At 46.4% G+C, this 22,049-nt stretch overlaps 1 protein-coding gene across 1 annotated transcript in view; it reads left to right on the top strand.

Annotated features, from left to right (window-relative positions):
* Positions 1 to 11,745: 11,745 nt before the first annotated feature.
* Positions 11,746 to 22,049, top strand: part of LOC144167240 (cytochrome P450 3A24-like) — a 53,889-nt gene continuing 43,585 nt past the window's right edge. Inside the window, exons 1-3 of the mRNA XM_077696579.1 lie at positions 11,746 to 11,921; positions 15,589 to 15,685; positions 19,311 to 19,363. Coding sequence (XP_077552705.1) covers positions 11,863 to 11,921; positions 15,589 to 15,685; positions 19,311 to 19,363 — 209 coding nt within the window. The 5' untranslated portion in view covers positions 11,746 to 11,862. The remainder of the gene's footprint in view (positions 11,922 to 15,588; positions 15,686 to 19,310; positions 19,364 to 22,049) is intronic.

The following is a 22,049-nucleotide window of genomic DNA, read 5'->3' as shown; positions in this document are numbered from 1 at the left end:
GTTACATTCTTGCCGCCTTGTTACTTGCTACGTACTTGTATTTTTTTTCCCGAAAACCCACTCCCCTCTTCAATGCTTGTGCGATTGAGGGTACTTGAAATAAATAAATAAATAAATAAACGTTTCGACAAGGAGACTTGTCTTTTCCAGTGCATCATGGTTCATCTCTGGCACACTGTTTTATAGATACAGATTGAGTTCGAGAGAGAGATGGAGGTTTTTAAGGACGGGGCCGGAAGGAGGACAGCAGAGTGGGTCAACGGTTGGTTGAAAGGAGCGAAATAGTGAGAGAAAAAGGGAGGTGTGGTTATTGTGACAGGACCACGCAGTTGAGAAACAGGGAAGACTACGTGAGAGTCGGGGAAAGCAGGGGGGAACGGTTTAAGCTGGGCGGCGGTGGGGCTGGGTGACCTCAAAGGAAGCTTCTGGGAAGATCTGGGACGAGAAGGGCGTCTTGGGGGTGCAATTGCAAGGTTACCGACCTGTGTGTAAGAGAGAAAACTCGTAAACAGCAACAGCCCGTATAGTTTGAAGAACTCTGACTGGGGAGGTCAGTGTTCGCAGAAGAATAGATCTGGGTATGCGCGGGTGCAACTCACGCGGAGCTTTGCGGTACATTCAAGGGCTTCTTTTCTGTTTTCTTTCTTTTTTTCTTTTTCCCTTTTCCTTTTTGCGTGTGTGTGTCAAGCAGGTAGTAAGACGAATTGCCGAAGGTCCAGGGAGGCGAGTGCGCGTGGTATGTCGAAATCGGCTAGGAGCAAGACAGGAGAAAGAAAAAGGGGGAGAAAAGCACAGAAATTGTATTCAAGTATTAGCTTTGGGGATGGGCAGGCAGGAATATTGCGAATGGAGAAGCCCACTTTTAGATGCGACGCTAAGAGCATCTCTTGTCGGCGGCCCTGTCCTTCCTGCGTGCGTCCGTCGTCGTCGTCGACGTCCGAACTCTCCTCTGCTCACCCCCTCTCCTCTCCGATAGCGAACACTCTCTCGCGAGGGGCATTGGATTGGATTCGATTGGCTTGGCTTGGCTTGGCTTGGATTGGATTGGATTTGGATTGAATTGCATTAAAGTGGATTGTGCTGGATTGTGTTGCGTCCTAGCCGCAGCAGACACACTGGCGCCGACGCGTGCCCAGGTGAGAGCGAAAACACTCTCTCAACATCTGCGGATGTGCGGCCCAGCACGCTCTCACTCCGCCAGTGGGCGGCGCTGCACGCGGTGCTGCGCAATTGCAGTACTCTCTCTCTCCGTGATCTCCTCTCCTTCAGGCGCGCTACGCATATAACCGGTGGGCCGCTCTCTGGCGGCCTTTCGGTCGACGGTTGCTCTCCGCTTGCGCTTGAACCCCCCTCAGCGTCGCATCACACCAGGGTTCCCGCGAGGGGAGGTGGGCGTAATTTTTTGTAAGAGCATTATTTTTCTCTTCGATTCAGATACCGTAAGGTTTCTAAGCTCCCTTTCGAAGCATTGATTCCAGCCGGCTCCAGGCAGTGGAATTTATGGAATAAGTACCATTCTCTCTATTTCCGGTCTCTTGGATACCTAAAGTGTGACTGTAGAATATAGAGCTTGAGACCATCGAAATTGTGGTTCGGCTGGATGAAGTCTTGCGCGACTGCTATGTAGGCACTGTTATGAGTGTCGGCCCGGGTTCCATCTAGGCGTAAGTTCATAGGTTGACTCATTTCTACAATGTACTGCTTTTGACAGAATGAGCATTCTAGCATATACACAATGTTAGAATAATTGCAAGTGAAGCTTGAATTATTCTTCTGAACGTATTGGCTGGCAGTGCTATTGACAATGCAATCCGTCTGCAGATGTTTGCAGGTCTTGCATCTAGGGCGAAGGCAAGGGCTGATGACTGGTTCCTGGGAAGCGCCAATTTTGGCATGCACTAAAATGTATTTTAGGTTCTTGTTTCTTCTGTAGGTAACTCTTGGGGCTTCCGGAAACGTCTTTTTAAGTCGGCCATTACTGGCTAGAATGGGGTAGTATTTCCTCTGGATGTTGTTTATGTTAGAGAGCGCGTTTGAGAATTTGGTTATTAATGCTGGTGGTCGGGCGCTTTCGTTTCGACGTTGTTGCTTGAACGCTTCGTCTTTTTGTAGCTTGGATGCTCTTTCATAAGCCATATCCTGCGAGCTGACCGGGTGATTCCTGCTTGCCAGGGTGGACTTTAGTTTATTAAGGGGTTTTATACAGTCTGTGTTCTCACTGCATACTCTTCTTAGTCTGTAGCCTGTCCTACAAAGATACCTTGTTTGCAGTGTCATGGGTGATGACTAGTCTTGTCTAGGTACTGTTGCCTGTCCGTTGGTTTCCTACAACGCGTGGTTTTCTGTTTACCATTGTCAAGAACAACAGCGGTGTCTAGGAAGTTCACTTGTTTATACGAGTACTGCCATGAGAACCTAATGGTCGGATGCGAAGAGTTAAGCTGCGAAATGAAACTTTCTGGGGCTGGGCGGCCGTGCTCCCAAATTATGAAGATGTCATGTATGTATCGAAGGTAAACCTTCGGCTTGAGGGGGAAAGACTCTAAGAGGGAAGCTTCAAGTTGTCCCATAAGAATGTTGGTGTAGGTGGGTGCGAAAGGAGTGCCCATGCTGGTTCCAAAACCTTGCAAGTCGCAAGATGAGTCTAACTCGAAATAGTTGAGAGGAAGAACTAATTTTAGTAAAGTAATGTAGACTTCCAACGCATGTTGGTGCCGGTTTTCTGCTAAGGACTAGCTTCTATTCCTTCGGGGATGGGAATGTTGGTATAGAGGGCGGAGACGTCTTGCGTGACCAGAAGGGCGTCATTGGGTATTTGCCCGCCATCGTTTATTGCTTCTATTAAGCGGAGGAAGTGTGGGGGGTCCTTAACAAATGAAGGAAGAGAAGTCGAAATGTCTGCCAAATGGTAATTCAGAAACACAGACAATGCTTCCGTCCGGGTGTTGTGGTTCGAAACTATGCGTCTTCCCGGAATGTCAGCTGAGAACAATGCTTCTGTGGGGACTTTATGGATTTTGGGGAGGAGGTTGAAACGTCCTGCTTGCTTGTTCGTCGGTCTCATGATGTTTAGTTGTTTTGTAGTGAATAAATCTCCGGCCAGCAGATCTGTGAGTGCGAAGGATCGTTTGACTGTATTCGTTGCTGGGATCATGGTCTAAAGGCTGGTAGTGACCATGGTTGTTAAGCTGCCTATAGGCCTCATTTTTATATTTTTTCATTGGTAAGATGACAACGCTACCTGCTTTGTCTGCAGGTCTAATGATTATGTCCGTTCTGGCAGCTAGGTTATTTAGGGTTACTTCTTCTGAGGGGTCAAGTTCTTGCGTTTATTTGATTTCTTTGTTGACATTGATATTTGCTGTGATACTGATTTTATTTACAAATCGAGTTCTGGAGATTCCTCGGCATCTGGCGTCCAAGTGATTGGTGCACGGAGTGCGTGGACATTGATTTCACTATTGTCTTGCTTATCGAAAAAGAATTCCTTCAGCCTCATTCTTCGGGAAAATTCGGTGAGATCCTTGTGTAACTCGTATCTATTCACGTTGTGGCTGGTGGGGCAGGAAGTGAGGCCTCGTTCTAGGATAATTTTTTCGGTTGTCGATAATGTTTCTGAAATATCTATAAAGTTGCTGTTACACGTGACGGCGGAGGCGGATACAACATTCTGTTGGGGAACAGGTGTCATGTTGCTGTTACTCCTACTGTGGGAGCCAGATTCTACATTTTGATTATTAGCGGGAGGGAAAAATTCCGCCGTAGCAGATTCTGCTGTGTCTGCGGGGGACGTCAGATGATTTGGTGCCACGTCTTCAGGCTTAGCGAGGACAGGAGGTTTAATGGTGCAATGTGTGTCAGGCAAAAGCAGCTGGTCGCGTTCAAATTTAACTCTGTTTCTTGCACAGCTCGTCCAAAAAATATATATATATGTGTGTATAAGTATATATTGTCACGTAGACAAAGACGAATAGGCCTAATCAAACTGATTTATTTCGGGCGCACTTGGGCCCGCAGACAAGAGAACAAAAGGTGACCTTGCTCGCTGCTCGACGTCTCACACACCACACACGCGCCCAGCGTCTTCGTCAACCTCCGTCCCGCACGTGGCGGTCCAGTCTACTTGGCGATACTGCGAGGGGTGGCCGGGTATATAACCGATGGTTCGCGCGTCGCGGCAACACCGGCGTGTGCCTGTGGGACGACCTTAGCTCCGAGGCGATTGGCGAGCATGCGGCATTTTTCCCCTCTTAAGGAAAGCATCGGCCCGATGCTCAACTAATAGGCACCTAATAAATGTAAAGTGAAGAAGGAAAAAAAATGTCCCGACAGTTCTTTGAGTTCGATAGGTGGTTCTGACACGGCACAAACCAAAGTTTCAGGTGCGCACGGTGCTAGTTGACACTATGTGTAAATTTTGCAAGGTACGATACACCACACGCACACGCGCACGAGCACATCACACCGCAGGTTGTGACGTTGCTACCGGCGAAAGTACGGTTTTAGGCGGACTACGTGCACTGTTTCGGTACGCGGTTGGCGGCGTTGTCCCACTGTTCCATCCGGGAGAACTTCGTAGGTGACATCGTAGAGGCGTTGCAGTATCTTGTAAGGTCCGAAGTACCTGTGCAATAGTTGTTCTGACAATCCCGGCCAGCGGATCGGTGTCCAAAACCACACTCTGTCACCTGGGAGGTAGTACACTTCTATGGCGAATGTTGTAGCGCGCGGCGTCCGATAGCTGTTGTCATTGGATGTGAAGCCGGACGAGTTGGCGGTTTTCTTCGGCGCGCTCGGCGAGCTGCTCCGCGTCTGGCGTTGCCAGGTGCACTTTTTCGAAAGGTAGCATTGCATCAAGCATAGTGTGCACTTCCCGTCCGTACACCAAACGAAATGGTGTGAAGCGTGTTGTTTCCTGCGTCGCCGTGTTATAGGCAAACGTCACCTACGGCAGTATTTCGTTCCACGTTTTTTGTTGTACATCTGCGTACATCGACAACATGTCGGCCATTGTTTTGTTGAGTCTTTCTGTCAACCCGTTGGTTTGCGGATGGTAGGCTGTCATTTTCCTGTGCGTGGTACGGCAGAGTTCTAGCGTTTCTTGCATCAGATGGGCAGTGAATGGCGTTTCCCTGTCTGTGACGATGCGCGACGGAGCTCCGTGTCATAAGACGATGTTTTAAATGAAGAATTTGGCCACTTCAGCTGCTGTTCCTTGCGATAGATGTTTTGTCTCGGCGTAACGAGTGAAGTAGTCCGTTGCGACTACGATCCATTTGTTTCCAGAACCCGATAATAGGAAGGGCTCTAGCAGGTCCATGCCTATCGGCTCGAAAGGCTTGGCGGGCGGTTCTATAGGCTGAAGTATGCCCGCTGGCTTTAATGGCGGCGTTTTCCGGCACTGACATTGACGACACGTTTGGACGTAGCGTTTGACGCTTGCTGTGAGCCTTGGCTAGTAGTAATTCTGACGCACTCTGGCCAAAGACCGCGTGAAACCCAGGTGTCCCGCTGTCGGCTCGTCGTGACCCGCAAAGAGGAAGTCGTCGCGGAGGTCTTGTGGTATGACAGGGAGATATGCGCTGTCGCTGGACTCGCCGTTTTTCTTGTATAGGAGTCCGTTTTGTAAAACAAAAGAAGACAGTGCTCTAGAGAGGTACCGTGGTATGGTAGCGCTTCTACCCTCAAGGTGGTCGATGAGCGGCAGGAGATCCGAGTCAGCACGTTGTTTGGGCGAAAGTTCCGACGCGGTTATTGCACATAGAGAAGTTGTTTCATCCTCGGCGTTTTCGCATGACGATTCGACTGGAGCACGAGATAGACTGTAGGCGTCATTGTACTTGCGGCTTGATTTATAAGCTATGGTAACGTTGAACTCTTGCAGTCGCAAGCTCCAACGTGCGAGGCGCCCGGAAGGGTCTTTCAGGTTGGCTAACCAACGCAGGGAATGGTGGTCGGTTATTACTTTAAAAGGGCGGCCGTAAAGGTAGGGGTGGAATTTCGTTATTGCCCAGATCACAGCAAGGCATTCCCTTTCAGTGGTACAGTAGTTCGATTCCGCTCGCGAAAGCGCACGACTTGTGTAAGCAATGACCTTCTCGGCTCCTTCTTGGCACTGAACTAGCATCGCGCCCAGTCTAATGCTGCTGGCGTCCGTGTGGAGCACGGTTTCAGCCTCCTCGTTGAAATGAGCGAGCACGGGAGGCGACTGTAGGCGATAACGCAGTTCTCTGAAAGCTTCCTCTTGTTCGTCGGTTCACAAAAAAGGAACGTCCTCCCTGGTTAGGCGCGTGAGGGGTTCAGCGATCCTTGAATAGTTGCTGATAAAGCGGCGGTAATAGGCGCGAAAACCCAGAAAGCGTCGCGCGCCTTTCTTATCTCGTGGGGCCGGATAGGATGCCACGGCAGCTGTTTTTTCTGGCTCCGGTCGCACTCCGTCTGCGTTCACCACATGCCCTAGGAACTTCAATTCGGTGAACCTGAAGTGGCATTTTTCCGGCTTCAATGAGAGGCTAGCCGACTGAACCGCTTCCAATACCTTTTTCAGTCGCTGTAGGTTTTGTTCGAAAGTTTCGGAAAAAACGACGATGTCGTCTAATTAGACGAAACACGTCTGCCATTTCAGACCGGTGAGGACGGTATCCATCATCTTCTGGAAAGTTGATGGAGCCAAGCATAGACCAAAACGGAGCACTTAATATTCATACAGTCCATCGGGGGTGACAAAGGCGGTCTTCTCCCGATCCCTTTCATCTACTACGATCTGCCAGTAGCCACTCCTGAGGTCGATGGAAGAGAAATACTTGGCTTGCCGAAGTCTCTCCAATGAGTCGTCTATGCGGGGCAGTGGATACGTGTCCTTTTTCGTCACGCTGTTCAGTTTTCTATAATCGACGCAGAAGCGTAGCGTTCCGTCCTTCTTTCTAATGAGAACCACTGGGGACGACCATGGGCTGCTTGACGGCTGGATGATGTCATCTTCAAGCATTTCCTTTACCTGTGTTTCGATTGCCTCCCGCTCCTTTGAGGACACGCGGTAAGGCTGTTGTCGTATAGGGCTTGCATCTTCTGTTATGATGCGATGTTTCGTAATAGGTGTTCGATGTAGTTTGGTGGATGAGGCAAAGCAATCTTGAAACTTTCATAACAGTTCCCCGAGTCTTGTTTTTTGTTCTTTAGAAAGCTCTGGATTGGTGTCGATGTTTTCGAGCGTGGGCTTTCCATTGCAATCGCCGGGATCTTCTTCGAATGCGAAACATTCCACAACCTCAGTAATTTCGTCGACGTAAGCAACAGTGGTTCCGCGAAAGAGGCGTCTGTTTTCGTATCCGAAATTGGTGACGAGTAATTCTGCCCGACCATCACGAAGCTGCACAATGCCCCTCGCGACACAGATGTGTGCTGTGAGCCAAAGCGAATGGTTGCCTCCCAAAATTACTTTACCGTTTTTCATTTCAGCGCACTCAACCTGAACAAGCACGCCCCTTCTTCGATGACGCGCAGTTTCCGTCTGCAACCATTGTTGTCACTTTACTCAGCTGCCTACTCAGTAGCAAAGGCGATTCGGCGTTCCCGAAGGTTTATCACCGCAGCATGTTCGCGGAGAAAGTCCATGCCGAGTATCAGGATGCGAGAGCATTCGGGCATTATGAGGAAGTTGGCGACGAACGTCGATTCACGAATACTCACGCGGGCAGTGCACACGCCGAGTGGGCTGGCTATGTGCCCTCCAGCGGTTCGAATTTGGAGTCCCCCCCATGGCGTCGTAACTTTTTTCAGTCCTCTAGTAAGTCTGCCGCTCATGATGGAATAGTCCGCTCCGGTATCCACCAACGCACTCACTCTACGACGTCGATTAACGCTGGTATATCTAAAGACAACCGACCATTATCATAAGGTTTCGCCGCCACCGTTACTGCGTGCTGCATTGGTGCTATCGGTGGAAGCTGTTCAGCACCTCTTCCTTCAGCGACCTCGCCTCCAAAGGCCGCTGCCCCTAGTTTTCCTGGGGAGGGCTCGGGGACCGTCCCCTTGGGGCACTTGTATAACTTGAACGCCTTGGAGACACCCGGCGTGGAGACGGCGACCTTGACTGATGGCGCTGCGGTGAGTGTACGGGGCGCTGTTGTGCAATGTATTCTGCAATGGCGTGGGGTCTTTGCCCGGGACGCGGACGAGGAGAGTCGATGGCAAAGCCTTGCAGTTCGAGTCTTCGGTAACGACACTCCCTGTACAAGTGTCCGTCTTCGTCACAATGGTAGCAGAGAGGCTGCAAATCCGGAGTGCGCCACACATCCGTCTTCCTTCGTCGGTCTCCAACATACGCCGCCGACTGCGCCGAATGCAAAGGCATGCGGGGTCCGGGTCCACAGTACACAGAAGGAGCTTCTGCGAAGTGCGACGACTGCACGGGGATGATGGGTCCGGGGTATACAAGAGGAGCTGCTGCCGTAACAGTACGCCGGAGGGCGTCTGCATAGCTCATGTGCAGAGGGTCGGGAACCATCACTGGCGGCGCATGGACAGGAGGCGCTCGCAGGGCGTGTTGCACCTCGTCACGAACGGCACTAGCAATACAACCAATCGAGGGCTGGCGGATGTCGCGAAGTTTTTGTAGTTCCTCGCTGACTATTAAGCGAATCAGCTCTCGAAGTGCATCAGAGGTCTCGAGCGCGTTGCCAAAGCCACCGGAGTGCGACACGAAATTAGCTTAGCGCTCATACAGGCTTGCACGCTGCCGTAGCTTTCTTTCTATCATAGTAGCTTCGGTAATAAATTCGCGCACAGTTTTTGGCGGGCTTGGCACAAGGCCTCCGAACAGCGGTTCCTTTACCCCGCGCATGAGGTGTCGTACCTTTTTTTCTTCGGCCATGGCGGGATCAGCTCTTCTGAAGAGGCGTTCCATGTATTCCGCGTACATGGTCACGCTTTTATTCGGAAGCTGAACCTGGGATTGCAGCTCGCGCTCGGCCTTCTCTCGGCGGTCGCTATTTCCATGTGCTTGCAGAAGCTCGCTTCGAAATTCTGTCCACGTCTTTAACCTCCGTTCATTGTTCTCAAACCACCTGAGCGCACCATTTTCCAGGCTGAAGTACACGTGTCTTGACTTCGCCGCATCGTCCCACTGAATAAAGGCAGCTACTCGTCCAAACTGGTCTAGCCAGTCTTCCGTGTCTTGGAATAGTTCGCCATGGAACCATTTCGGGTTCCGAGGGTTCTGGCAACTGATGATGGGGGTGGCCGCACCTTGCTGCTGGGTTTGCGGGGCACCGGTCCTGGCTCTGGTTTCGTGGAGAAGTTCAAACTCTGGTGACGCTCCTTGAAGCCGCCGGCTCACCCGGTGAACGGGAGTTTCCACAAGAGGAGGCTTCGAAGGGCTCGCGTTGCGGCTCTTCGATGGCGTTTGAAGCATGGTATAGGATTACCCCGCACCACCACCAGTTTGTCACGTAGATAAAGACGAACAGGCCGAATGAAACTGATTTATTTGGGACGCACTTGGGCCCGCAGACAAGAGAACAAAAGGTAACCTTGCTCGCTGCTCGGCGTCTCACACACCACACACGCCCCCAGCGTCTTCGTCAACCTCCGTCCCACACGTGGCGGTCCAGTCCACTTCGCGATCATGCGAGGGGTAGCCGGGTGTATAACCGACGGTTCGCGTGTCACGGCAACACCGGCGTGCGCCTGTGGGACCAGCTTAGCTCTGAGGCTATTGACGAGCATGCGGCAATATATATATATATATATATATATATATATATATATATATATATATATATATATATATATATATATATACAGTCTGGAAACATCAAAACGGACACAGAGCGCGAAACAATACGCGGTGAGTAGAGACAGAGACACACGAGAAAAACATTAGAAAATAAAACAGAAGGTTCACTGGACGTTTCAAGAAGAGGTTTGCTTTCTTCAGAGTACAGAAGGGCTTGCGTTCGGGCTAGTTGGTATTCCAGAACGTTCATCTTAAGCGCAGAAAAAAACAGGGACCCTGTCTACTGTGTGCCTGTTTTTTTTTCTGCGCTTAAGATGAACGTTCAGAGTACAGAATAAGTTGGTTTCAGGGTCATATATATAGAGAAAATGCAGCAAGGGCGAGGGCAGGGCAAGGGAAGGGAGAGTTTGCACAACGGGATCAAGGTTGGTGCGCAGAAAAAGAATGAGAAATGTGGAAGACAGAAAAAAAGGATAATAAGAACCCACAGTCACGCGGTACGAACATGAGAGAAGAGAGCCAAACAAGAACAGAAACAGAACGAAAAAAAGAAAAATTTAACAAGGTAATTCCCCCTTTCCCCCGTGACAACAGTGGTGAAACAGGGGTCAAAACAAGATATGCCCATGCACGCATTTGACGTTGGCACAAAAAATCACATTCACGCGGAACGAACACGAGGAAACAGCAACTGAAAAAAAAAACCAGAACGAGGAAAAATTTTTTTAGAAAGGTAATTACCGTTTTTTCCCTTGGCAAGAGGGCGGAAAGAGAGGGGTGAACACAAGATATGCCTTTGCACGCATTCGGCATGGGTGTAAAAAAAAGATAACAAGGAAATCACAGTGGCCTGGTACGAATATGAGAAAGAAGTACGACGAAAAAGAAATTAACGAGGCAATTGGTATTTTCAGTGTCCCGTGGAAACTAGGGGCAAGAAAAGAATCCAAGGAAGATATGCCCATGTACTTCTTTGTCATGTTCATACAGGCGACTGGGATATATAATATTGTCACTTGGGAGTCTGTGGGATGAGAGCATTAGTAAGTAGGACAGACATGCTAATCCCCCGCGTGGGTACGTGCCGTGTGATGGGCACAGCAGAGGACGACGAAGGAGCGCGTTAGCTAGCGGCTCGTGTGCTCGGTTCTTGATCGCCATATTGCTAGCCACCAACCGGTACCCTCTGTGTGTTTCCTCTGGCAAGTTAGGCACCTCGCCTACTAAATACTTTGCCCCTGCGTCTTCGCCCAGACAACTTCTCTGCGCCCCTGTTTGACAAGACGCAACAATATATATATATATATACATATATATATATATATATATATATATATATATATATATATAGAATCAAAAACTCACACAGAGCGCGAAAAAATAAGGTTAGTAGAGACAGAGACACACGAGAAGGACTTTGAAAATAGAAAATAAAAGTTTACTGACGTTTCAGGGAGAGGACTCCCTTTCTTCAGAGTACTCCGAAGAAAGGGAGTCCTCTCCCTTTCGGATTGGAACAGCTTGCCTTTGTCATCACTACAGTCTATTCATAGCATAGATCTAATTTAGTGATTTTGTTTTAAACTAGCGGTTCCTTGATTTGTGTTGTGAACTGTTTTTTACGTATTCTTGTTTCCGTATGTAGTTCGTTTTCTTTGACTACCGATTGCTTTATTTGTGTAGTGAATTGTTTTTTATGTATTGTTGTTTCTATGTTCGATATTTCCTTTGCCATAATGTGCGGCTACATTTTTGTGCTGTTTATTTGCGTGTGTTGTATGTGCCGTATCGCCCCTCCTGCTTGGGCCCAAACTGGGCCTGCAGTATGTACTAATTAAATAAATAAATAAAATAAATAAATTCGTTACAAAAATCTCTCACATGCGATTCACCACCTCGAGGACAGCACCATTCACGGTAGCACACATCTGTAGCGGAAAATAAATTTTAAATAAACAAAGTAAACAGCAAAATATTCGAAAGCGACGTTGCAGCTGCTTTACGGACAGTCGCGCCCGACTGTCACCACAGGACGCACGTTCCGCGCAAATTGAGAATCTCCCATATCGGATCACCGTTCACATTCTTTTCTGAAACCAAAATCGTAGGTCTTAGTAGGCTTGAACATGAAGCTCGGTTTCACAGTGGTGGTGCTATCAGCGCTTCTGTTGCTTCTGTGGTACATGTGAGTGAACTTCTGCGTCTTTTTCCTTCTAACGAGTAGGTTTATTTCTTATCCCAAAGAAGAAACGCAATGGAATGGCCAATGTACTTCCCACGGAAGCAGCTATAACATCTATAAGTTAGTACTGATGAAAGTCGCGCTTTAGAAAAACTTTGTCTGGAGAGAAAGACGGGTAAAACGCGAAAATTTCTGTCGTTCAACCTGAGTCAAAGTCTAAGTCTAAAATACAAAACGCTTCGACGGTGTCAGAATGGCGAGGTCGGATAGACATCGGCTTCATAACACGAGGGGACCAGGTGATTCCGGGGGTGATGGTGGTGGTGGTAACACACTTTTTTATTAGGAAAAGGTACAAAGATTCCATCGTACGTTCTGGAGACTTTTGGTGTCGAGGGAATAGGGGTTAGGTTATGGGAATAGGTTTAATGGCGTAGGAAGGTAAGGGAAGTGGTGGAGGCCGGACGTCTCTACGGGGAGCGTTTTTTTTTCTTGTGGCGCTTGATGTCCCTTCGATTAATACTATCATCTTTTTTGGAAACGCATTGTGTAAAGTTTGCATTCTGGCAGCGCTTTTGGGGGCAACATCGAACGCTATTAGAGAGGCCCAGAAATCTCCGGTCTAATAATACATGCATACAACTTTTTCATTCTTTCACACAGGCTACTGTGATGTGTCACCAAACAAATCTTTAGAATAGCATGAGTGATGGTTGTGTGTAAGTTAGGAACTTAAATCTTGGCTGTGTGTTACTTGACGAAACTTCCACTTGAATGGACACGTACCTGTGCACAGAGGGAGAAAGGGAGTTAAGCAATACGATGAAAAGTGGTCGAAGGAACACTGAGGACAAAATTGCAGAGAAAGGTGGAGTAGTACTTCCCAAGGTTTCCATTTTTGCCCTAATTTTTGGTGCTTAACATCTACGACAGGCAAAAGTATTACCAAAGAATATTTCTACTTTATTGGCAATAATATTTTACAAAGGTGTCTGATAATAATTCGGACAATAAGGCGTACCAGCGTGGAAAAACGCTGTTGAATTTATACGAAACCTGTCTTCGTTTACCAATTAACTAGCATTTAGTATCAATATGGTTGTTTTTCTCGAGTGTACACAAGTCCACATGTAAAACCAAAATAAATCTTTGTTAAAGTAGTCCCTGGATGTTCCTTAGTTGGACAATGTCTTTATTGTCCCCCAACTCAGCTTCTATCCTGTCTGCGTGCATGTGAGGATGTTTAGTGCGTGTATTCTTTTAGGAAAGACTTGCAAAACAAAATGCCTTTGGCAGTTTCAACGTTTTCAACGTCTAAAGTAGGCCCAAATTTTCCTGGACGGAAAACCACAATATCCAACCACGCGCTGTTAACTCTTTTTATTTTATTTATTTGTATAAACTGCAGGCTCTAACAGGGCCCTTGCAGGAGTGGATACTTAGGTAACATGGAACACAATAACGCGCCACAAAGAGAACAGAAAAAAAGAATTGATACACATAGGATACTTCGTGATTCACATGCGTACATTTTTAGGAAAAATCAATCTCTTCTAGACAGTTGACAAGAGATTCCAGCGTAGAGCAATTCACAGCATTGACCGGCAATTTATTCAAAAAAATGGCCATTGGGAATAAAGAATACTTATGTGTATTGACACGACTAGCAGGCTCAAAGATGACCTTGTTATGGTTTGTCCTGAGTGAGTGTCTAAATGGGTCCTGTAAGTACAGAGTGCGCGCTATCTTAAAATGAGTGGGATAAAGTAAGTATAAAACCTTCAACCTAAAAATTATTCTTCATTTGGAAAGTGGCTGAAGATTTGCTCTATTAATTAGGTTGGTGACGCTTGAATGCCACGAATAATTAGAGTAGATGAAACGTACAGCTAATTTCTGAATTCGTTCAATTTCGTCTATTAAGATATGTTGGTGGGGACTCAATATTATGTCGGCATATTTTAGGGCAGGGCAAATAAGGGTCTTGCATGCATTTATTTGACTTGGTTCGGAGCATTTCGCAACCTTCTTCTAAGAAAGGATAGTTTTCCCACCGCTTTTTTGCAGACGGTGTCAATATAGGATTCCCAACTTAAGTTCGCTTAAGGCCTGACACCAAGGTATTTCACCTTATCACATTTAGGGAGTTCAATATTTTCTATAGTGTACGAAAAGTTAAGCGAAGGCTTCTTACTAGTGAATGTCAGCCAGATGTTTGGAGATGCGTTCAGTCTCATGCTCCATTTCTGGTACTAAGCGGAAATATTTTTACGAGTTGTTCAACCCGATTTGGTCTTCTGAATGTCTTACAACTGTATACACGAGACAATCGTCTGCGAAAAGGCGAATCTGAATTGGTGACTGGATACAAAATTGGATATCATTGATATAAATACGAAATAGTGGATGCGCAAGGACTGAACCCTGCGGTACTCCTTAGTACGCATGGAGGCTATCGGACGTATGTGTGTATACGGCTACACAATGCGTTCTGTTCTGTAAGAAGCTGGAAATCCACAAGATTAAGGTGTCGTCAACACCAAAAGCCAGTAGTTTTGTGATTAAATCTTCATGTGGGTGCATTTTACTAGCGATACATAGACGCGGACGAAGAAGAAGTACACAGGACACTCGCTAGTGTCTTGTGTACTTCTTCGTCCGCGTCTATGTTTCGTTAGTAAAATGCAGTCAGATAACCAACTAGCCCAACTTTATGCCTTAACTGTGACACTTCATGTGGGACCAAGTCAAACGCCTTTGAAAAGTTGAAGAATATAGCATCAGCCTGACTGTTCGTATTAATAGCATTGGCAGGGTCATTAGTTATTTCGGCCAGCTGCATTAGTGTTTACAACCGAGATCAGAATTCATGTTGTTGTTTATAAATGAGGTTATTCCTTTCTTTATGACTGATAATGATTTAAAAATTATGTTTTCCATCAACTTACAACACGTGCTTGTTAGTGAAAGAGGTCTGTAGTTGTTTGGTTCAAATTTAGAGCCAGAGTTTAGTACTGGAATTATTTTTACCCTGTCCAGTCATCAGGAATACTCGAGATATCCTGAGACACTCTAAAGATTATAACTAAATATTTTGAAATCCAGGCAGCATATCGGTTGAAGAATGCATTAGGGATAGAATCGGGACCAGTGGACGAGAAGGCCAAGGTTATAATGGAGGTTTCAGCCCAATACTTAATGTAAGACGACTGCTGCCCGAAGGCCCGCTATGTGTCCGAATTCTACAAACTGCAACTTAAACAAAAGACAACTGGAAACTCCAGCGCGATGAAAATACGTAGTTACTGCACTTAAACACATATTCACTGTTTGCTTCCCCCAGACGTACAATCACACATTTCCTCCACAGATGCCATTGTTGGCCGTGGCTTCGAACGCAAGGCCAGTCCGTTTTGTAGATATATTTGCAGTGTCATGTGCCAAAGGCTCATCTCGAGGTTCGCCCTTATGGCGCATATACTGCCTTGGAGTTGACAACTAATGATTGGAATATACCCTAAAGCGCCGCGAATGCCTACTTATTGTCATGCTTCCTCGCTGCTTCTTTTTGCTAAGTCATAACTCATGTTTTTGTTTTCGTGCACTCTACTACATTCACTGGTACCGATAAACTGTACTATTTTACTGACATCCGCAAAATGTGTTGCAGTTGGCGTCGGAGGAGATTTTCGCTATTTGAGAGACTACGAATTCCGGGACCAAAGCCAAGTTTCATATTTGGAAATATCTGCGAGATCAAAAAGAAGGTGTGTACCGAATGCCTGCACACTGACCACCGGGACTGTTTACGCTGCGAACAACCAATACAATCTCATATGTCAAGGTATCATGGCGGAAGGGTTAACGAAATATTTGATAACGGGAACATAATATCATTAACCCGCAAAGCAGTTTTTAAGAAGAGTATGCGGAATGAATTCCGGAAAGAACCATGAGCCATTCTGTTCTAGGAAGGTGGATTATCAGCGAAACTTTTGATAAAGTTGTTACAAAATTTAGTAGAAAGGTATGAGCAAAACAATACACTCTACGCCCTTTACTCTGAACGTATATACTAGTGCCTAACAGTTTGTGCTACCATGAAGAAATGCGACATTGTGGGACAAGAAGCGTTGCTGAAAATAAAAGCATTTTGCAGATGCTGGATATATTGAAGCGGTCGAAAATGCCTGTGAAACTGTACGCAGTGCTGGAGAAACAGGTTAGGTTCTACTGCACATCAATTGTTTGAACCTGGCCACAGTTGAGCCTGAATAAAGCACAACTGTACTTGAAAACAACAAAACAATTCCAATGAAATCGTAAAAACTTATAACCCTTATACATACGAGATAACAATGGGTACATAAGATCAGTATAAAGACGATACACTCAAGGGGGGTGAAATTCTACACGCATTCCGAACCCTACAAAACAAATAACGGGACTATGACCTCTGCACGAGAAGTCTTAAGCTTGCTGTACTCCTAAGTTGTAGCATGATCCTTAGTGCTCTGCAAGTGATAGAAACCCTTGAGGGTTGGCTACCCCACCGTGTGGTCGTAGTAACTAAAGATAAAAAAATAGATGTGCAAGACGTCATTTCTTGCCTTAACAGAAGCTCTCATACTTCATTTCAATACGGCATTGCATTAACACTTGTCCACGGTAAAAATACACTCAAACGAGACATGATAAGTGACCTTCGAACACCCTTGTTAAAATATATTGCAGAGAAATTTTTCTGGTTGTGTTTTGTGCGCGTGCGTGAGTGCCGTGCATGTGCCTGTGTGTGTGTGTGCGTGCGTGTGTGTGCCTGCGGGTGTGTGTGCGCGCGTGCATGCCTGTGTGTGTGCGTGTGTGTGTGCGTGTGTGTGTGTGTGTGTGTGTGCGTGCATGCATATGCGTATGCGTGGGTGTGTGGGGGTGCGCGTGCGTTTGCTTGCGTGCATGTGTTTGTGTGTGTGTGTGCCCCCTTGTGTGCGTGTGCGGGTGTGTGTGCGTGCGTGCGCTTGTGTGTGTGTGTGTGCGCGCGCGAGCGTGGCTGCGTTTGTGTGTGTGCATGCGCGTGCGCGTGTGCGTGTGGTTGCGTGTGTGTGTGCGTGTGCGTGTACGTGCGTGTGTGTGTGTGTGTTTGCGTGTGTGTGTGTGTGTGTGTGTGTGTGTGTGTGTGTGCGCATTGTATATGACAGCTTGCTGAACCGGATGGACCGGTTGAGGCCACAATGTCTCAAAATGTATATCCGTGTTCACAACGGATTTTGTATGTCACTGGGTTGAAACGGCAAGGTAATTACGCGCTCCCAGAGTTACGCCATTTTAAATGTGGCTGGCCACGTTAAATGTGAAATGTTAAAAGGAACTGAAGAGAAGGGAACTTAGCGGTTGAGTTCCGAAACTTTGTTGCCCTGGAGAGGACCTCAGACACAAATTACAATAGCAGCGTTTTCATAAGAAGTTCCAGTGCATGTGTCCAAAAGGTTAAAGCACGCACATTAGATGTTCTAGTGGAAGGGTTGTGGTCAACCGAGCACAACGTATCTGCTTACATGTGCTACATAATAAACGTTGCCTCAAAAGCGTGCTCAGTAATCACAAATGATACAAAGCGTGCATTTGCGAGCTAACTCTAAAATGTGGCTCGATGCTTTCTTGCCTGCAGCTCCACAATCAGTGCTGTTGCCTGATGAGGATAAAAAGACATATTTCTACGTTCACAAACGCCCTATTTCCAGCATTTTCCCCGGCAGGTTTTTGAAGAATTCCGTGGAATTTTCCCGGCATTCCCTTTCGCAGATGATAGATCTAAAGTGCCTTCCTGGTCGGGTTTTGCCGTTAGCCCAACCATCTATGTGTACTTTACGCAGCCTTTCGGACGCCACCGCTGTTTTACAGAACCAGAGTTTCAGGGTAAATTAAATTCTATTACATCTGCCGCTCAGCCGCATTTGACTATGCATTTCAAAACTCTGTACCAAACGGCATGAATATTTTATATGCTAAATGAATAGGGTAAAACTGCCCGTATAAAAAAGAACAAGACGCTGTTAGTTAATTGTGGTAATTCTATCACAGCGGTGGTACTTTTGGCGACATTTCTTGCTGGCGGCACGCGAACTAAGACGAAACCTAAATACAGTTTACTATATTGCGCAGAAATAGATGCGAACGGGCATCAGCCCTTCAGCCGCCACCGCTTCACACTTTACCAGCTTTCTCATGTAGTATTCTTTCCTGAATGCTTCGTTCTGTTTCATGAAGTGGATTGGAAGCGGTCTTAGATGATTGTGGCTTCCGGGAACACTACTGCAGATTTTAGAGCATAAACACATCGAAGCGTCAAGAGAACTTTTATAAAAACAACATAGTAATAAATGATGCGAAATCCAGTTTCCTGACATTTTTCGCCTTTAGTCCAAAAATCGTAACATTCTCAACAACTATTCGCTATTCCCTGTTTTTCGTTTTGCCAAAATTGTAGCCGCGAATTCCCCTAAAGAATCAAATTCCCCGCACGGAACCTTAAGGTTCCCATTGCAACAACTGCAATGTTTTGCTTCATGCCTTACTTTAAATATCTTTGTGTGCCTTTCCAACCAGATAGAATAAAGTAATGTCCTGATGCCATGAAGAATATAAAGTCTCTCCCCACCTCCACAAAGTTGTACGTGGAGGTGTAACTCTCATGAGGGGGTTACTCGCAGAGTAAAACGACGCAGACTCGCTATGCTGACGCGCTATAGATACCAAAAGGTAGAAAAGGCTGGTCTGAAGTCGACTGCTTTGTTCTCCGTGCGACTTTAACAACGAACATTTAATAAGACTGCCCAAGACGAACAGCGGGTAGAAGTTCTAGAAAAAAACACAGGTGGGCGGTAACAGACAGGCAGCCCGTGTGAAACGACGACCCTTAGCACGCAGTTTGGCATGGAATTTGGGATCAGCTTTCACATATAGGCGTCGAAACCGAAATAGACGCGCCTGATGCCTGCATACTTATTTATCTGGTGCATATAGCGCTGCATGCTAAACCGTTGAATTTGTGGCTGATAGGGTGCAGCTCTGTTAGTTGTGCACCTAAGACAATGTCGCTGCCTTCAAAGAAACAAGCTTGCGATGTAGTCACTGACTCTTTCGTTTAAGCATTGCATTTACATATGGCCACTCAAACGCCGCCGCAAAAATCGGCGTATTGTGTGTTTGTCTACGCATAGCGCTCATTAACCTTTTTAGAATAAGCTTTGAACGCGTACAGAGTCCTGGTGAAAACGTGCAAAACTATTTCTGTCCGAATGGTGAACATTGAGGCAGCAACAAGAGTGAGAAGAGTGCTGTTTTGGTAAGAGGGTAATAAATAACTGTTGTCACCTTTTTTCACGTTTACAAAACCAGGGAGCGGCACGTGCATTCAGTGACTGGATCGAGCAATACGGCAATATTGTTGGGTGAGTGTTTGCCACGTGATTTCTTAGCGTGGATACAGTGCGCATGAGAAACGTGTACGCGCGCACTTTGCGTGATTGCAAGGCCTGGCGAAACAGTTGCTGTTATTTTGCACGCTCTAGAACTAAATCCGCACCGCGTACCTGTGCAGGAGGCTCAGATTTTGTACGCAGACTGCGTATTAGGAACGGCTTGCTTTCCGACGGGTAAACAATTTTGCGCACGACTGTAGAAGTTGAAAACGCTTCGACTTTGGAATTACCTGACAGCGCCTTGTAATATTTGAATGCAGGGATAGCCAGGTATTTGGATGCAGGGACTGCAGCTAACCAATTTTGTTCATAGAATTTTCCAAATTCAGAGAGAACGCGCAAAGTTACACAAGTCGCAATAAAGAGCACGTGAAGGTAGCCTTAGTGGGAAAGTAGCCACCACGCCTTAAGGGACCCTACAACACTTTCGATAAGCGCTTTCACTCTTTCCTTCGCGTCTGGAACCACTGCGAAAGCTATAGTTATAGCCAGCACGGTGAGGCACTGCGAGATTTGCACGTCGCACCAGATAGGCCTTGCGTTTCTGCTTTGTTGTTGCGGCTTTTTGTAAAGGTGCTATCGAAAAGCGCTCATTGTGCAAATGAAGGAAAACCGGCCAACAGCCGCTACATGGCCTTAGTGAGGTAATGCGAGCCGTCGAAGAACGTCCAGACTAGGAAAGAGAAAATGCTTTTGAGTGAGTTTACAAGTTATTCGATGGGCATAGAACAATTATTTATGGCTTTGGTACTTTTCAACCCACTAATCTAAGTAATGGTCTGTTGGGTGACTACGTTCTGCAAGCATTTAGGATTTCAAAAAGGTGAAAAAAGTGTTGCACGATCCCTTTAAACACCCACCCCCGACTCTTGAAATATTTCAACTGGCCTGGTAATATTTTGCGAATAGCTTCCTCTCAGGGCAATGATCATTTGCGCATAGCGCACCTTTTTTTTCATTTTTTTGTTTCACATTCTGCCGTTGTGTGCGCGTTTGAATTTGCACGTTCAAAATAGTTGCCTTTTGTAGTCATGGCCCTAGTAAAAGGGCCATCAGCCTCTGTGCATCTACTGTTTTTATACATAAATTACCTGCAGTCTTAACCCCTTCTTCTTTAGTGGTAAAATGTTTTGATTCCTACCTATTATGGCAACAATAATATTATTAATAAGAGACCGAATCAGGGAAATAGTTTTTGTTTAGAAGCAGATAAGGACAGACGCACGGTGCTGTGAGATGCGTTGCAGATATGCCGGGGCTAAATGCGTGTTTTTAATAGGAGTATTCCGATAAGAACTTAGACAAGGGCGCGCATCCTGGCTCTAGTGGTTTGTTCACAAGGATGTAGAAGAAATACCACCGGGACATGATAAATAATTGCTGTTTTCAGTGGCGTCTCTGACAACAACTATATATTCCATAGTTTCCAGCGTTTCTTTCGTTTGTCAAATAACAAATTACATTCAACTCTACTATTAGCACTCGAAGCAATGAGCTATTCCTAGGTAAGAAACAAAAGTTAGTTAATGCAGGCATTTGGATACGTACCAACTAGCCTTGCAGAATACTATAAAGACGACTAGCTTCTATATCCGAATGCAGGCAAGAGTGGGCTCGTATGTTAGTGCGCCCAGCAAAAGCAAGAATATCCTTAAGATTGAAAATAATCAGAGGAAGTTCAGAACAGTATGAGCGGAGTTGGGATGTCGGGCACTTTTCATGAACTCCCCACGGAATGCGACATAGCGAGATCAGCTACATGTTAATTACGTAAAACAAGAGGTGCTCCCCGTTCTGTTATTGAATGCATCATAAACCTGAACGAACACATTCTTCTAGGCAAGACATGTTGCACATTGGCATGCCGTTTTTTAAAAAGCAAACTGTCTGACCCTTGATATGCTGCAAATAATTTACAAGAGGCGCTGCTTGGGTGCAGCATTTGCAGGCTAGGCCCGGCTGTTCACCTACACAACTCAATCCCGCAATAGAAACGCAGCGGCGTGTAACCTGCCAACCGCAATAAAGCACGATAAGGACCTGCCATGTGCTTAGATAGAGACGAAGTTTCAAGATTTTGTTTCGATGGTTTCAACTTAACCAGTACGTTTCTAAGACGAAGGTGAATAGTGGGGCTTTTTTTCAATTCGTGTACTAACTTTATCGCAATTTGCACCTATAGGCGGTCGCTTTTGTTTTCCGAAGGTCGAAAAAATTGTACCCAGGGCCCCGAGAACAAGAGGAAAACACTAACAAATGAAAGCGCCTGTTGTACTTTACGATACGGCTCGGCAGACCAGCATCCTTCATTGTACTGAATATAAGTGTAATTGATTGCGTATCGGTGAATGATGGTTTACTGAGATGACCTATAAAACAAGATATCGCTATTTCTTCGCATTTGAAAGCCTACAAAGCGTGGAAGGTAATTATGTGACAGCCAGCCAGTAATAAAAAATTACACTATTTAAAAAATGGGCCTTTCGCTATGATATTGTCACGATGCCAGAGACGGCGCAGTTGCCTTCAAGGAAAAGGAGTTTATTGGAGCGAACTTGTGTTCCCCTAACTACTTAAAGAATACACCGCCGGCGAAGCAGAAGTAAGCATACTGGCGTACGCTAGCGAGATTTGGCGATCGAAATCCCGCGGCGTC

Source organism: Haemaphysalis longicornis, unplaced genomic scaffold (genome assembly GCF_048455015.1).
Source record: "Haemaphysalis longicornis isolate Haplotype H1 unplaced genomic scaffold, Haemaphysalis longicornis Haplotype H1 scaffold_2, whole genome shotgun sequence".
Lineage (NCBI taxonomy): Eukaryota > Metazoa > Arthropoda > Arachnida > Ixodida > Ixodidae > Haemaphysalis > Haemaphysalis longicornis.
Note: the sequence above shows the minus strand (reverse complement) of the source record. Positions and strands in the feature narration are given on the sequence as shown.